Source organism: Anolis sagrei, chromosome X, assembly GCF_037176765.1.
Source record: "Anolis sagrei isolate rAnoSag1 chromosome X, rAnoSag1.mat, whole genome shotgun sequence".
Taxonomy (NCBI): domain Eukaryota; kingdom Metazoa; phylum Chordata; class Lepidosauria; order Squamata; family Dactyloidae; genus Anolis; species Anolis sagrei.
Genome location: NC_090034.1, coordinates 45,023,635 through 45,040,713, shown reverse-complemented (window position 1 = coordinate 45,040,713; position 17,079 = coordinate 45,023,635). Strand labels below are relative to the sequence as shown.

At 45.2% G+C, this 17,079-nt stretch overlaps 1 protein-coding gene across 1 annotated transcript; it reads right to left on the bottom strand.

The window, feature by feature from the left end:
* Window positions 1-610: 610 nt before the first annotated feature.
* On the bottom strand, window positions 611-11,948 carry LOC132781303 (L-serine dehydratase/L-threonine deaminase). Its single transcript, XM_060785441.2, has 8 exons — window positions 11,572-11,948; window positions 8,007-8,168; window positions 5,791-5,830; window positions 5,042-5,181; window positions 4,813-4,904; window positions 3,942-4,169; window positions 3,652-3,776; window positions 611-953 (listed from the first exon to the last, which is right to left on the bottom strand). Exons 2-8 carry the CDS (start codon window positions 8,157-8,159, stop codon window positions 628-630), a joined length of 1,104 nt encoding a protein of 367 aa, XP_060641424.2. The 5' UTR covers window positions 8,160-8,168; window positions 11,572-11,948; the 3' UTR covers window positions 611-627.
* Between the last annotated feature and the right edge of the window lie 5,131 nt (window positions 11,949-17,079).

Here is a 17,079-nt window from a genome sequence, read left to right as displayed (position 1 = left end):
CAGGAATAGTTCCCCCCCCCCCCCCCCACCAAATTTTGTTACATAGTGTTATTAAGCTTGGCCCTAAGAAGGTAGGCTTCAGTTCTGGGATGGCGACTTCAGACATGCCTGATGTCCAACTATTTCTCCCATCAAGGTAAATGACTTCGCATAGGAACAATGGATTGTTTTGTGCTGCCCCTCTTGCAATGGAAAGGATTTGGGGGTGGCAGTCAAATCCCATTGACTTCCCAATGGGAAATCAATACTCCTAGGCCTGCTTTGTTGAAATGGATCATCCGCTTGCCTTTTCTGGGACATTTTTTATTGGGCCATGAGACTATCCTGAGGAGGGATTCAGAGTTGCCCACCGATGCCATCCTGCAATATTTGTGTGTCACACCTTCTCAAGAAGAAAGGAAACTAAGCCTTGCAGTTTGATCCAAGGCAAGGGCTGGACAAGAAGAGAGGTGGGATTTGGAGACATGTAATGCAACAGAGACGGAGAGGTCTTCAGCTCCTGAGAGTGCCTTGTCTGTTAGCGATCCCAAGCAAATCCAAGATGTGAGCCGCGGTCCCCTCCCCTGTCCGCCCACTTGTGTGTGACACAACTCAGGGAAACCACACAGGATGCGGCACTTTGAGGTTTTAATAAGCGCACGGCTTCCAACATGCTTGGAGCGAAGCCCGGAGTGCCCCACTGCTGCTTTGAGAGGTGACGTCCCACACAGCCAGGGTCACCTGGCCTTCTGTCAAGCCTTGGTCCCATGACTCGGTGTCATTTGGGATGCCCAGTTGTTCCTTCAGGAGCTGCAGCTGCGGCAGGGTGATGTTGTTGCCGCCGCACACGATCACCACAAGGGACTCCAGCCGGGGACTCAGCTTGCCCTCCGCTTGCAGCCGTTGGACCACCTGGCTGTAGACGGCGGTCAAGGCGGCCCCACAGGCTGGCTCCACCAAGATCTTCTCATCGTCTACAGATGAAGGAGAGAAAGGCATCATGCGGGGTGAGACAGTTCAACTCTTGCTCTGATCCATTATTGTTTCATATTGATGGCCATCCAGATATTTAGCCGTCTTGAGTCCCCACAGGGAGAAAGGGGGGATATACATAAATATAGTAATAATACTAATAATAATAATAATAATCTATACATATATAAATGCTCTGTGCATAATGCGCACCTTAAAAGCAAAAGAACCAATGAACGAAAACACACCAAATTTGGCAACAAAACATCTCACTACACAAGGAGTGACCATCACTCAAAAAATTATGATTTCATCATTTGGGAGTTGTACTTGTTGGGATTTATAGTTCACCTATAATCAAAGAGCATTCTGAACTCCACCAACGATGGAATTGAACCAAACTTGGCACACAGGATTCCCCTGACCAACAGAAAAGACTAGAAGGGTTTGGTGGGCACTGACCTTGTGTTTGGGAGTTGCAGTTCACCTACATCCAGAGAGCACTCAAACAATGATGGATCTGGACCAAACTTGGCACAAATATGCCCAAATATGAACACAGATGGAGTTTTGGGGAAATAGACCTTGACATTTGTGAGTTGTAGTTACTGGGATTTATAGTTCACCTACAATCAAAGAGCATTCTGAACCCCTCAAATGAGAGAATTGGGGCAAACTTCCCACACAGAACTCCCATGACCATCAGAAAATACTTACGGCCATCCAGTCCAACTTGCTTCACCAGGGCAAGAAAATGTAATCAAAGCCCTCCTGACAAAGAGCTATCCAGCCATAGTTATAGATAGATATGATTCACACACATACATACAGGCCTGGGGGGGGGGGGGGGGGTTAGGGGTTCAACCCCCCCCCCCCCCCCAAATTTTTCAGGTTAAAAAAAACCCCTGGTTTACTCATGAATTTTAACTGGTTAACCCAATCCCCATGCTAAGTCTATGAGTCGCAAAAAGATAAGAGTCCCTCCAGAACTGCAAGCACTATGTCAAGCTAATATTGACAATTTATCCACACTGTCATTACTTGCAGCAATAGCGGATGTAGTGAAGCAACCAAGTTGGGGGGGGGGGGTTGAATGCTCTCATTAAGGAGGCCAGACTTGGTGGAGGTGGTTGACAGGGGCGGAGCTGCAGGCTATGGAAGGCTGCTTTGCCCCCTGCTGTGCTCTTTGCTTCAGTGTGAGCTAGGAGGCAGGTTTCAACCCACCCACCCACCCACCCCCCGTGCGAAATTTAAAAAAAAAAACGAAATTTTCAACCCCTCCCAAAAAAAATTTCTGGCTACAGCTCTGCACACATAGTATCATAGATTTGAAAGGGATTCCTAAAGAAGAACAATTGTATTTTGCATTTTCCCGAGTAGGCAAACCAGACAATCTCCACATCAACACTGACAAAGAAACAGCAAGAAATACTGTTTACCCATAAACATTAAGAAATTACATATATTAGAAACCAACACTTTCTCATTACTTTATTTTCCAGATCACCAGACTGGGCCACAGCAACGCGTGGCAGGGAACAGCTAGTAGTAATAATAATAATAATAATAATAATAATAATAATAATAATAATAAAGATCAAACTGGAAATACTCTAGCACAAGCCAGTAAAAGTAGTCCCAGTGGTGATCGGCACAGTGGGTGCAGTGCCTAAAGACCTTGGCCTGCACTTAAACACAATCGGTGCTAACAAAATTGCCATCTGTCAGCTGCAAAAGGCCAGCTTACTTGGATCTGCATGCATTATTCGCCGATACATCACACAGTCCTAGACACTGCGGAAGTGTCCAACCTGTGATCCAATACAACAGCCAGCATAGTGATCTTGTTTGCTGTGTACTAATCTTGTGTTTATAATAATAATAATAATAATCATCATCATCATCATTTGAAAATACATCACACAGTCCCAGACGCTTGGGAAGTGTTCGACTTGTGATTTTGTGATACGAAATCCAGCATATATATCTCATTTGCTGTTACATACTGTGTTTTTGTGTCAGTAAAATAATAATAATAATAATAATAATAATAATATAAATAATAATTGGTGAGTTGCAACTCCCAGCACCCCTTTCCCTTAGCTAGGGTTGAGTGGAGTGGCCGTCCAACAACCATGAGCTGCTCTTATGGTAAAGACATATAGCTGCCAATCAGATGTGGGTCAAAAATGTGCTCGCTGAGAAACCAAAGGGAAGAATGGAGCTTTCTGGAGGAGGTCATGGCCTGGCCAAGGTACTACAATAAATAGGCAGAGCATTAACACAGTGAGCCCATTTCTGACCATCATTCTGTTGGATGAGTATTAACGCTTTGCCCTGCAGTTCAAGTGATGTCCACCCCCTGTGTATTCCCTCTTTGGATGGGGTTCAAGGGGCTATCCTTTACTTCTTTATGCCCCATCCAAACACTCCTCTTCCTGCAGAGTGAGCGAAATGAGGATATTGCACCTGGTAATGATTTATCCATACATCATCATAAAATATAGAGTTGGAAGAGACCACAAGGGCCACCCAGTTCAATGTCATGCCATACCATGACTTCATATTCCCCCAAATGCTAAGATACCTCCCTCCAATGAGTAAATGTTGCTGTTATAGTTCCATGCAGGTTTACCCTTCAAGAATGAGTCTGTTCTATTGGGGCGTACAGTGGGGTCTACTAGGAGACAAAGGACGTACCCACAAACCTCTCGATGGCTATCACTGCCTCCTGATCTGTGATGACAACAGAAAAGACGGGGTGCTCCTGAGCCAGTTTCAGAGCCTCCGCTGCTACGGTACTGACACCAAGTGTGGTGGCAATGCTGGAACCGGAAGGAAAAGAGGACAGTAAATAAGGATGATTCAAGTCACAAGGATGTCAGGGTCTTCGATACGGTTGGTGATAGGAACGCCTAAGGAAGCTTAGCAGTACTGCCTTCACCCTCTCTGCTTTGCCAGGGAACTGTGTCAAGAGTGCCATAGCTCACCTGGTAATGTTTGGGAGGGTCACCAACTTCCCAGCTGCCAAGGCCGCGTTCAGGCTGTGGGCACCCTTTGTTTCGAGGGCAATGATGGGCACATCGTCCCAGCCCACCTCACGGAGGCCCCTGATCACTCCGCACAGCATGCCCCCTCCTCCAACTGATAGGGCCAGGGCTCCTGGTTTGGACTCCATCTGCTCCTTCATCTCTCGGACGAGGGACATGTGCCCTTCCCTGCGGAGGAGGTGCAATACAACAAGCTAGTTCCAAAGCCGTGGTGGCGCAGTGGGTTGAACCCTTGTGCTGCTAAACTGCTGACCTGAAGATTGGCAGTTCAAATCCATAGGACTGGGTGAGTGCCCGCTGTTAACTATAGCTCCTGCCAACCTAGCTGTTTGAAAACATGCAAATGTAAGTAGCTAAAAAGGTACCTCTTTGGCAGGAAAGACATAAGACACTCCAAGCAGTCATGCTGGTCACATGACCAGGAGGTGAAAACACAGGCTTCTCAGCCTGGAAATAAGCACCTTCCCCAGAGCCAGAGAGGAGCACTGCCTCCAAAGCCGGAAATGAAAGGAGAAGCTTTTGCCTTGTGTTTGTGTGTCTCATTGTATTGTAATCAAGGCATTGAATGTTTGCCAGTATCTGTTTACACTGTAATCTGCTCTGAGTCCCCATGGGAAGAAGGGCGGAATATAAATGAAGTATTATGATTATTATAAAGGCAGAGAGAGAGGACATCTACACTGTCCAAGAAAGGTGGTTTGAGACCACTTGAATTGCCCTGGCGCAAGGCTACGGAATCCTGGGACTTGGAGCTTGATAAGGTCTTGAGCCTCACCAAATGACACCTTTCTCCATGCAATAGCTCACATACCAGATGAGAGGATCGTCGTATGGAGAGACATAGACCCACTCGGGGTTGTTCTTAACCAGCTCCTTGGCTGCTTTTGTGGTCTCCAACAGCATCTGGGGGAAAGGAAGCCATTCTATTAGATGTGGACTGGGAGAGAGGGAAGAAGAAAATGCGCCTTTCTTTGCTCGGGGGGGTGGGAGACATGCAGTGTGTGCATCCCTACACTGTAGTATCAACGCTTCACACCAACCTCTCCCTCAACACACACGTCGCTCCCTTCATCTTTTAGACGATCTACAGTGAATGCTGGCGTCGATGTGGGCACATAGATGGTAGCTGGAATTCCCAACATCCGGGCCGAGTAGGCAGCCGCGAGCCCCGCGTTTCCTCCTGAAGAGGACAAATGGTCACATACTAGTAAACACAACTCCAGTTGCTCATTATGTCTGTCCCCATAGTATATGGGGGAATCCAAAACTGAGCCACAAGCATTTCCATCGTAAGCTAGAGTAAGCTTTTTGTAGAGCTAATGGCTCTTAATTGCTCATTTGGTCCTCAGCCACCCAGGAAGACTTTGGCCTCTAACAGGACAGCTAACAATACTATCTCTCTCCTTTTGAATGAACGGAGTGCAAACCACTTATGCCTTCTCAAAGCAGAGTTCCGCGATGGAAGTCACCTGAGGACAAAGGGAGGGAAAGTGGGGGCAAAGGACATTTTAAAAGCAGTGGACCCAAGTAGGACAATTAGAGGGCACAGAATCAATGTCATAGACAGTAAAAAAAGGCCAACGAATGGGTCTTAGAGAAAGCCAAGCCTAGAAGGGAAACTGCCCATGACTCATTGGATGATGATGATGATGATGATGATGATGATGATGGTATATTGATAATTTATTAATGGCTAATGAGGACCACAATTCTTGGCTGGCGTGGCAGTTGAGAGACAGAGATGAAGATGACACATTGATAGCAATAAAGGAGGCAAGGAATCAGTTACCTGAGGAGCCGACAAAACGCTTGCAGCCTCGCTCTGCCCACTGTGGGAGCAAAACAAGAGAAGAGGACATCAGCTGTGGGCATCTTCATGCCACACAATTTTGTTGCCATTCCTTCTGGATCAACTCATGCATCCTGAAGGTCACTATGCCATTGACAATGCTCTGATTCTAATTTAATTCCTATATAAGTCAACGGGATCTGCAGTCGGAATCGAGAAGCCCCTCTCTCCCTTCCCCAAGAACCCATTTATAAGGGCACAAAGAGAGTGCTGTATCCCACCAGCAGCGTCAGACCTTTTGATGAAACTGGGACCAAACAGCATCGGAGGGTGACCAAGTTGGCAAAAGCTATCAGTGTGGAAGAACACCATTTGCTTTTGCCTGCACCTTCTGTGAAGAGCAAATGTCTTCAAGGGATGGTCTGCATGGCATCCTCTTTCCTCCCCCAATTTGGTCATCCAAATCTCTTTATTTAATCTGTACACTTATTCCACTGTATCACTTGTTTGTTTGGTTGCACGATGCAAGTCGCTTCTGGTGTGAGAGAATCAGCAGTATACAAAGACATTGCCCAAGGGATGCCCAAATGTGTTACGATCCTGTGGTGAGGCTTCTCTTATGTGTAAATGTAAATGTTTAACATTTACACAAATGATCAACCACTGCCAGAAGGGACAGATAGTTTCATCTATGCTGATGATCGTGCCATCACCGCTCGAATTGGTTGAACAGAACAGCTTTGAATTGGTTGAACAGAAGCTCTTTGAAGCTTTAGGTCAGGGGTCCACAAACTTTTTAAACAGAGGACCAGGTCACAGTCTCTCAAACTGTTGGAGGGCCGGATTATAATTTGAAAAAAACACGAATGAATTCCTATGCACACTGCAAATATCTTATTTGTAATGCAAAAAAAAAAAAACCAAAAAAAAACCAAACAAACCAAAAAAACCCCTCACTTAAAAACAATACAGTAATTAAAATGAATAACAATTTTGACAAATATAAACTTATTGGTATTTCAATGGGAAGTGTGGGCCTGCTTTTGGCTGATGAGATAGGATTGTTGTTGTGTGCTTTCAAATAATTTCAGATTTAGGTTGACCCTGAGCGAGGGCCGGGTAAATGAGCTTGGAGGGCCGCATCCGGGCCCCGGGCCTTAGTTTGAGGACCCCTGCTTTAGGTGCTCGTACTGCCTATTAGAGGGAAAACCGACTGATTCCTAATCCATCTAAAATACAGACGTATGCTTCTCATCTTAAGAACAGACAAGCATCTCGAGCTCTGAGGATTACCTGGGAAGGAATCCCACTGGAGCATTGCAGCACACCCAAATACCTGGGAGTCACTCTGGATCGTGCTCAGACATACAAGAAGCATTGCTTGACTATCAAGCAAAAAGTGGGTGCTAGAAACAATATCATATGAAAGCTGACTTCCACAACCTGGGAATTACAACCAGATACATTGAAGACATCTGCCCTTGCACTTTGCTACTTTGCTGCTGAATATGCATACCCAGTGTGGAACACATCTCACCACGCTAAGACAGTGGATGTGGCTCTTAATGAGACATACCGGTTTATTATAGGATGTCTACTCCCCACACCACTGGCGAAATTATACTGTTTAACCAGTATTGCACCACCTGACATCTGTTGGGAAGGGCAGCCAATAATGAAAGACCAAGGCAGTGACATCTGAGGCCCATCTTCTGTTTGGATATCAGCCAGCAAACCAATGCCTTAAATCAAGAAATAGCTTCCCAAGATCTACAGAGATAATTACAGGAACACCTCAGCAAGCAAGAGTCCAAAAGTGGCAGGCTAAAACCCAGAACCTCAAGCCATGGCTGATACCGAATGAGAGACTCCCTCCTGGGCACACAGAAGACTGGGCAACTTGGAAGGCACTGAACAGATCGTGCTCTGGCACCACGAGATGCACAGCCAGCCTTAAGAAATGGGGCGACAAAGTGGAGTCCGCGACATGCGAGTTTGGAGAAGAGCAAACCACAAACCACTTACTACAATGTTGCCTGAGCCCTGCCACATGCACAGCAACACCAGAGGCACTCCAAGTAGCCAGCTTCTGGTCAAATAACATTTAATTTAATGCAAAGTTTTAAAATTTGTTTGAATTTTCAAATACATGATAACTGTATCTGTAATTTGCTTCTGACACGATAAATAAATAAATAAATAAATAAATACTGTACCGTTTTGCAGAAGTGCCCAATGCCCCGTATCTTGAAGGAGCCCGTAGGCTGAGCACAGTCGAGCTTCAAGTAGACCTTAATGCCAGTCAGCTTGGAGAGGGCAGTGCTCTCCCGCAGCGGCGTGTTCGCATGGAGGGGCTTGCTGGGAGCCATTGTGGAGGGCTGGGATGTACAGAAAGGGAGATTCGATCCAGGATTAGAGTCTAGGCTCAGGTGTAGGCCCATCTTGCCCTTGTGTATGCTCTTTTGGGGTCATTGTGGAGATTCAAAGATTTCCCCTCCCTTTGCAGCAACCCAAGGCCCCTTGACTCATTGGTTTAGCTTCTAATATGTCAGAGGACGTCTGGCTATGTCCCTGTAGCCAGATATGGCCTGATGACATCACAAGATGACAACACATCTGGGGATGATGTAATCGATTTGCATCTGGCTATGGGAACATAACCAGTCCATGCTCACTCTCTAGCAGTCAGTGAATGGCTTTGTGCATCATGGACCTAAGAGTGGTTACACAGTAAGTCTGAAGGGAATGTTATTGAAATATCAACCCCTCCCCTCCTTTAATAATGACTACAAATTTATAACATATCAGCCCAGCTGCAAACATTCCTGGGAGGAGTGATCTAATGATTTAGCAGACCTAAAAACTGGTTTGACAGGAAACCCCCAGGCCATACACAATGTCCCCACACGTCTTATAGAGGTTTATATTGACACAACTTTTTAGAGCTTCTCCTATGTCTTGATTCCACTGTATGCTTTATTAATAAACAGATGGGAGAAAAGACTCATATATATACACAAAAACTGGGGTGAAACCATAGACATATTCCCGGGCACCCAAAGAAACATGATATAATATATGAGCTTGGGGAACTGTTGAGAAACTGAACATCCAAGAAGCCCTAACACCTTAATCTGATCAACTCTCTTTTTGTGATTCCTGGGAGTTGTAGGCTTGACAAGGTCTTTGGCTTTCTTTGCCAAAGAGGGCAGGGTGGCTCATCAAACTACAACTCCCAGGAGTGCATAGCATGGATCCAAGTGGTGCCAAACGGCATTAATGCTACGGTGTGGATGTGACTGAAGTCCTCTAGTGCAACTGTATGGTCAACATGCAGCATACATTGAGCATCGAACTGGACTGGAGGTCCTAGAGGTTTGTAAATGCATGGGTTTTCCACTTTTATGGGAGCCTGCACTCAAATGCCAGCAAATTTGGAGGGCCTACTGCACTCGAGTTTCTCATTTTGAGGATCAAGTTTGACGTATCCCATCACAACTAAGTCCTTGTGGTTGAAAACGGACAAAGGATCCACTTTGCTTAGAGAGAAGCCTTTGAAAGATTGGGAACTGCTCTTTATCTCATATAAAGAAGGCAGAAGAAAACATTTACAGGTTTGAACATGGAGAGGGTCTTTTCAGGAGAAGTTTCAATGTGGGAGGTTCGGATCCACGCTGGCTTTGTTTGTTGGTTTTGTCTTGTGCTTTGTTGTTCCTCGCCTTGTTTTGTGCATTTCAGATACAACAAAGCTCTGTTATAAAATCCAACTAAAACGCTTTGGGTAAGAACAATAGGGATGTGTCCCTGTAATGGCAGAGAGCTGGGCTAGATGGTCCTTGAGGCTCCTTCCAACTAAGAATACAGACTTTTTCTTCTTCTCCCCTAATTCTTTCAAGGACAAGCGTCTTCTTCGTGGAAATTTCAATCCTCCAGGATGACAAAAAGAAATTGTCGGCAGATGGGAGAAGTGATTCACGCTCAATAATGGCTATTAGGGCTGTTTTGTGGTATGCCTCCTTATTGGAGAAGAGTCATCATGCTGGCAGAGATAAGTGCCTACTGGAGAATGCCAATGCCATCATGAGGATGCACATTTATATCAAGGATAGATCTGCTTGAGGTTCCCCAGATGTCACAGACTCCAAATCCAGTTGGCGATGCTGGTCAGGGCTGATGGGACCTTATAGACTCGTGAGGTTACCAAAGACCCTGATTGTAGAATTGCACTGGAGAATCCACTCTCAATATTAATCTCTAGGTCCTTCAGCATGACTAGAGGATGTTGACCATAGGGTTACACTGGAGGACCTAGATATTCCTGGAGAACATTTAAATCAACGGACAATCCAATCCGCAAAAGTCAAAGTCACAATGTAGAGGGAGGACCATAGTGACAGTTCTAGTCCCATGCCCTACAAACTAGTTATAGTTACCATTATGGCTATAATTGTTCAAAGTAACTCTTGATCTCCATGTTTTGCAAAAATCACAAAATTTGTGGCTTTTGAATGGGAGAAACGCCGAATGCTACATCTCTATCTGCCTGGTTTGTTGCTATGAGCATAAGGAAAGCCAGCACCTGAACTGTGTGGTCCTCTTTCTCCATCATTGCCTAAGGCCACTCTCCAGTTCAAAAGTTGCCCAAGAAAAGAAACAAAGCAATTCCTTGCTGAGTTATGGATCTGGCTTCCTCATCCTGGTGTGCCTTCAAGTTGAATCCAATGTATGAGGTTTGTCCAGCGGGGTGTTAGCCACTGCCTTCCTCTGAGGCTGAGAGATTGTGACTTACCCAAGATTACTCCATGGCTGAATGGGGATTGAACACTGGTCTCTCAGTGTCCTAGTCCAACATCCTAATCACTACTACTAATAATAATAATAATAATAATAATAATAATGTATAATAATTATAAATAATAAATGTATTCGAAAATACATCACACAGTCCTAGACCCTTGGGAAGTGTTCGACTTGTGATATGAAATCCAGCATAGATTTCTCGTTTTTTCATTTTCTGTGACATACTGTGTAATAATAATACTAATAATACAAATAATATAATTCTCCCTATTCAGCTTGGAGCTACTTATATCTAAAAGCAATCTCCCAGCCAGGGACCCTTAGCCAGATCGAAGTCATAATTCAGAGTGCTGTGCCAACAGCTGGCCTTAGCCATATGTGCGCATAACTCTCAAAACAAAGTTTCAGCTGTTCTGCTCAGTTTAGAGTGGATTGAGAATGGCAAAGTGTGGCTGAAACCTCGGAAAGCTGGCACACAGCATTGGGCAGAGGAAATGGATTTACAGCATTTCCCACTGTTTGTCTATTATATTACTTGGTATTATTTACTCTGAATCGTACAGCTTTGATAGGGGCTTTCATACCAGCTGCCAGCAGATTATTTTATTGGAGACGCCAGGGTTGAACCTTGGACTTCCTTCCCTCAAAGGAGGCATCCTGTCCCTAAGCTTTGAACCCTATCCCAACTGTGGTTTGAATCAATGCAGTACAATGATGGCTACATCATTGCCCCAAAATGACTTACCGTTAATTAATTGCTTACTGAGAATTTCCAACTCCAATTGGCCAATTTGCCCAGTGATTCCAATTTGCCACATAATTGGGACACGTCCCAAATCCAGATTTGGTCCCCTACCCACCAAAGGTGACTTTTTGGTGTCGAACTCCCAGCATCCCAAGTTGCCAGGAGTTCTGGACACTGCCACCAAAAATGTAGCCCAAACAAAGATATAAAGTGATGGGAAAGGAGGGCACACTTACTGCCAGGGTGCGTGCCAAGGGCCGGTGGAGTCGGAGGTGCTCTTCCTCTCCAGGCGATGATGGGATGGTGCCAAGTTGGTCTCTGGATCCCTTGGTCTTATGGCTGAACCCCAGTCTCTTGACCCCACTTTATAAGCCGTTGGCCTCGGCTTGGCGACCAATGAGGGAAGGAAGCTGGGCGCCCCCCGTCCGTGCCACCCTCATTTCTGATGTCATCGTCTCCCTCTCCGCTCTGAGGTGCCAGCTAAAGGGAATGAAGCAAAGCAAGACCAGAAAGGATGAGGTCAACGGAGGAGGAGAAACATAGCCCAACGGGAGGTGGGAAGCCCAGAGCCTATTTCAGGCCCTCCAATACCAAAAGGGGTGACGGACTTAGACAAAAGACCCTTCGCATGACAGTCCAGAACTGGCTCAAACCAGGCTGGGGAGTTGGATTTGGAATGATGATGAGGCCAAGAGTGAGGGTGGAGGGGGGTAGCATGCCTTTCCTTCCTCCTGGATTCTTTTTCGTTCACTGTTTCAAAGGCTGCCTCGCTTTTATTCAACAGCCAGGGGCCTTTCCTGTGAGTTTCAAAAATTGACAAATGCCCCAACGTTTGACCTCTTCTGGTTGTCTCACTCAGCTTTTGTCTCTCTCTCTCCAACATTTGACAGCTTGATACTTATGGGGCAAGTTGAGTGAAGTGTCAGTCTGCACTACAACATTACAGCAGTTCTGTCTGTCCCACATTAATATTGTCCTGGATTTGTCATTTGGAGAAATGCTCTGAAATGCTCCGAAACTGTCCACTTAGGTGGCTGAGATAGTGACCCTTGTGCTTTCTCAATGGTTCAAAGTGCACCATCTTTCATGCTCCATGTTGTTGGAAATAGTGTACAAAATGATATGTATAAAATATATATCAATAATAATAATAATAATAATAATAATAATAATAATAATAGTTGTTGTTGTTGCTCATTCGTTCAGTCGTCTCCGACTCTTCGTGACCTCCTGGACCAGCGCACGCCAGAGCTCCCTGTCGGCCGCCACCACCCCCAGCTCCCTCAAGGTCAGTCCAGTCACTTCAAGGATGCCATCCATCCATCTTGCCCTTGGTCGGCCCCTCTTCCTTTTACCTTCCACTTTCCCCAGCATAATTGTCTTCTCTAGGCTTTGCTGTCTCCTCATGATGTGGCCAAAGTACTTCAACTTTGTCTCTAGTATCTTTCCCTCCAATGAGCAGTCGGGCTTTATTTCCTGGAGGATGGACTGGTTGGATCTTCTCGCAGTCCAAGGCACTCTCAGAACTTTCCTCCAACACCACAGCTCAAAAGCATCGATCTTCCTTTGCTCAGCCTTCCCTATGGTCCAGCTCTCACATCCGTAGGTTACTACAGGGAAGACCATGGCTTTGACTAGGCGGATCTTTGTTGCCAGTCTGATGTCTCTACTCTTTATTATTTTATCGAGACTGGACATTGCTCTCCTCCCAAGAAGTAATCGCCTTCTGATTTCCTGGCCACAGTCTGCATCTGCAGTGATCTTTGCACCTAGAAATACAAAGTCTGTCACGGCCTCCACGTTTTCTCCCTCTATTTCCCAGTTGTCAGTCATTCTTGTTGCCATAATCTTGGTTTTTTTGATGTTTAGCTGCAACCCGGCTTTTGCGCTTTCTTCTTTCACCTTGATTAGAAGGCTCCTCAGCTCCTCCTCACTTTCGGCCATCAGAGTGGTGTCATCTGCATATCTGAGGTTGTTAATGTTTCTTCCGGCAATTTTCACCCCAGGTTTGCATTCATCAAGCCCCGCACATCGCATGATGTATTCTGCATACAAGTTAAAAAGGTTGGGTGAGAGTATGCAGCCTTGCCGTACGCCTTTCCCAATCTTGAACCAGTCTGTTGTTCCGTGGTCAGTTCTGACTAATAATAATAATAATAATAATAATAATAATAATAATACTTTATTTTTATACCCCACTTACATGGGCCCAAGTTCAACAGAACAGTTAGAACATAACACATTAAAATGCATACCAACAAAATGATAACAAAAACAATATAAAGAAATAAAAAGAACAACATTAAACAGTATATAAAACATACATCAAAACCAACGTCAAACGTCAATGGATTTTGTTGCTTAGACTCAGGACCCATTTCCAATAGATCTCATTATGGGTAAATACAACAATGCCAAAATCCAACAAAGACCTCAAATCCAAACCATTTCAGATAAAGGCGACTCAACCTATACTTATCTTGTTCTGTAATTGAGAAGACCAGAAGTGCGAGATTAAATGGGATTTTTTGTGTGTCAGAAGCGACTTGAGAATCTGCAAGTCGCTTCTGGTGTGAGAGAATTGGCCTTCTGCAAGGATGTTTTATCATCCTGTGAGAGGCTTCTGTTATGTCCCTGCATGAGAAGCTGGAGCTGACAGATGGGAGCTCACCCCGCTCCCCGGATTTGAACCGCCAACCTTTTGGTCAGCAGTCATGCCGGCACAAGGGTTTAAATGGGATGGAAACATGAGATTTTGAATGGGATCTAACTGCTGCAAATCTGCACTGTGGATCCACTGCCTGGATTGCTCTTCCTCAGGGACTGTCCCTGAATGAAGAAGTGTCATTATGTGGTCTTTTAGGAAGTTTCTCTTAGAATCAACTCCGGCCTGTATATGTCAGAGTTGTCCTGCGACAGTTCTCTGGGGTTTTCAGATAGGCATCTTCTCCATCTGCCCTCCAAAAGGTTAGGATTTGAACCCAGCACCTCTTGCATGCAAAGCAGCTGCTTCCCCTCCGCCTTTTTGCCCGCAGCTTCGCCATCCGTATTCATTCTGCTCCTTTGCCCAGAGAGAAAGGCCTCTTTGTTCAGCGGGCATAACGTGTGCCCTCTCTTTCGTCTCACGCTCCGCTGAGCATCGGGTTGCCCGGCCTGACTGCCTTCTTCTTCAAATGCATTGCTTCAGTGTTTGCCCCTTCTTTCAATGATGTGCCCAGCAAGATGGGCATTCCTGAAGGATTCTGCAGGAAAGGCAGAGAGAAGGAAAGGGCCGAACAATGGGAAAGAAAGAAATGGGACTCTGATTGTGGTCTAAGATGCTTTATTTGGGGATTCCATGTCCTCAATTCCCTCTCAAGAAGTAACTTGGTAAAAGGGTTGGCATCATCATTGGCTGGTGCGCCCAGAGAATGAAGGTTTCTATGTTTCATCAATAAGAAAGCTTTCACATTCTGTTCACATATTTGTGCCCGATCAATAGAGAAGCAGTCCAACAAGTGCTGGACCTGTGTCACTTGTTCTTGTCTGGGATGCCAACTTCAGGCTGGCAAGAAACTGGCAAAATGGTGCATGTTTTTAAAGCAGAGTAAACTATTTAGTCCGACTCAAGAACTTTTATTATAGCTGGACAAACTGAGGCTTTAGATCTCGATGTATGCAACACTATATATTTCCATGGAGACTTAGGCCTCATCCACACAGTTGTATTAAATCCATACTGAACTGGATTACATGGCAATGTGGACTCAGATAACTCAGTTCAACGCAGATATTGTGGATTATCTGCTTTGATATTCTGGGTTATATGACTTTATGGAAGGGCCCCAAGCACTTCTATAAAAGGTTATTTATTTATCGTGTCAGAAGCGAGTTGAGAATACAGTTATAATGTATTAAATATATATAAAGTTATAAACAATTTCCTTTGACCAGAAGCTGGCCACTTGGAGTGCCTCTGCTGTCACTGTAAGAAGGTCCTCCGTTGTGCATGTGGCAGGGCTCGGACTGCATTGTAGTCAGTAGTCTTTGGTTTGCTCTTCTCCTCACTTGCATGTCGTGGACTCCACTTGTAGCCTCATTTTTTAAGGTTGGCTCTGCATCTTGTGGTGCCAGAGCGCAGTCTGTTCAGTGCCTTCCAAGTCGCCCAGTCTTCTGTGTGCCCAGGAGGGAATCTCTCATCCTGCATCACCCACTGATTGAGGTTCCAGGTTTTAGCCTGCCACTTTTGGACTCTCACTTGCTGAGGTGTTCCTGTAATTATCTCTGTAGATCCTAGGAAGCTATTTCTTGATTTAAGGCATTGGTTTGCTGGCTGATATCCAAACAGAGGATGGGCCGGAGATGTGAATGCCTTGATCCTTTCATTACTCCCCGAGGGATGTCAGGTGACGCAATACCAGTGTAATTTCTCCAATGGTGTAGGGCATAGACATTCTGTGATAAAGCGGCATGTCTCATTAAGAGCCACATCCATTGTTTTAATGTGGAGAGATGTATTCCACACTGGGCATGCGTACTCAGCAGCAGAGTAGCAAAGCACAAGGACAGATGTCTTCACTGTGTCTGGTTGTGATCCCCAGGTTGTGCCAGTCAGCTTTTGTACGATATTATTTCTAGCACCCACTTTTTGCTTGATAGTCAGGCAGTGCTTCTTGTAGGTCAGAGTATGGTCCAGGGTAACTCCCAGGTATTTGGGTGTGTTGCAATGCTTCTGTGGGGTTCCTTCCCAGGTAATCCACAGAGCTCGAGATGCTTGTCTGTTCTTAAGATGAAAAGCACATGTCTGCATTTTAGATGGATGAGGAATCAGCTGGTTTTCCCTGTAATAGGCAGTAAGAGCACCTAAAGCTTTGAAGAACTTCTGTTCAACAATTTCAAAGCCCCCTGCTTGAGTGGTGATGGCATGATCGTCAGTATAGATGAAACTCTGCCTTCTGGCAGTGGGTGATCATTTGTGTAAATGTTAAACATTGATGGAGCAAGCACGCTCCCCTGAGGCAGGCCATTCTTCTGTTTTCGCCATCTGCTTCTCTGGTCCTGGAAATCAACAAAAAAGCTCCTGTTCTGCTACAAAACAGGAGCTTTTTTGTTGATTTCCTATGAAGCAGGTGAGGTGGTAATTCTTTGCAATATTATACCTTTGTTTTCAGGAGGATGCAATAATTTACTGTATCATAAGCTGCCGACAGGTTTATGAAGACGGCTCTTGGAAGCTGCTGTCTTTCAAAACCATCTTCTATGTGCTGAATCAGATTCAGCACTTGTGATGTACAGCTTTTCCCTTTCCTGAAACTAGCTTGCTATGGAATCATAAATGGGTCTAAAAATGGGGGACATGACAGAAGCCTCCCCGGAGGATAGTAACACATCCGAGCATCCCTTGGACAACATCTTTGTAGATGGCTGATTCTCTCACACTGCATGTATCCAAACAACCAAAGAAACCTGACCGAGTTCATTGTGCACGAAAAAGTAGGCTGGGCGAATTTTGCGTCAGAAAAGTCCCACGGTGCAAATAGTCTTTGGAAACGTCACCATTTTTGGGAAGATATTTGTTTCTTGGTAAGAAAATAACGAAACTTATTGCTTCCTTTCAACATTGCTTCCTTTTGGAAATTAATTGTACAGTCCTCTGCTTATTTCCCTCCCTAAAGAGGGATAAAAAGAAATTTCTAAGACAGAGCTGTGGACGTGGAAGGTCTGTCATAGGAAAGGATGCCATAGCTGCTTGGGGTCTTGTTTGA

Bases quoted from the DNA above. Each gene is read 5' to 3' on its own strand.
- LOC132781303 (XM_060785441.2), bottom strand. From the start codon at position 8,159: ATGGCTCCCAGCAAGCCCCTCCATGCGAACACGCCGCTGCGGGAGAGC. The intron at 4,905-5,041 runs GTTGGTGTGAAG...CCTTTCCCCCAG, and splicing joins ACGTGTGTGTTGAGGGAGAG to ATGCTGTTGGAGACCACAAA. The intron at 954-3,651 runs GTACGTCCTTTG...CTTCATCTGTAG, and splicing joins AGCCATCGAGAGGTTTGTGG to ACGATGAGAAGATCTTGGTG.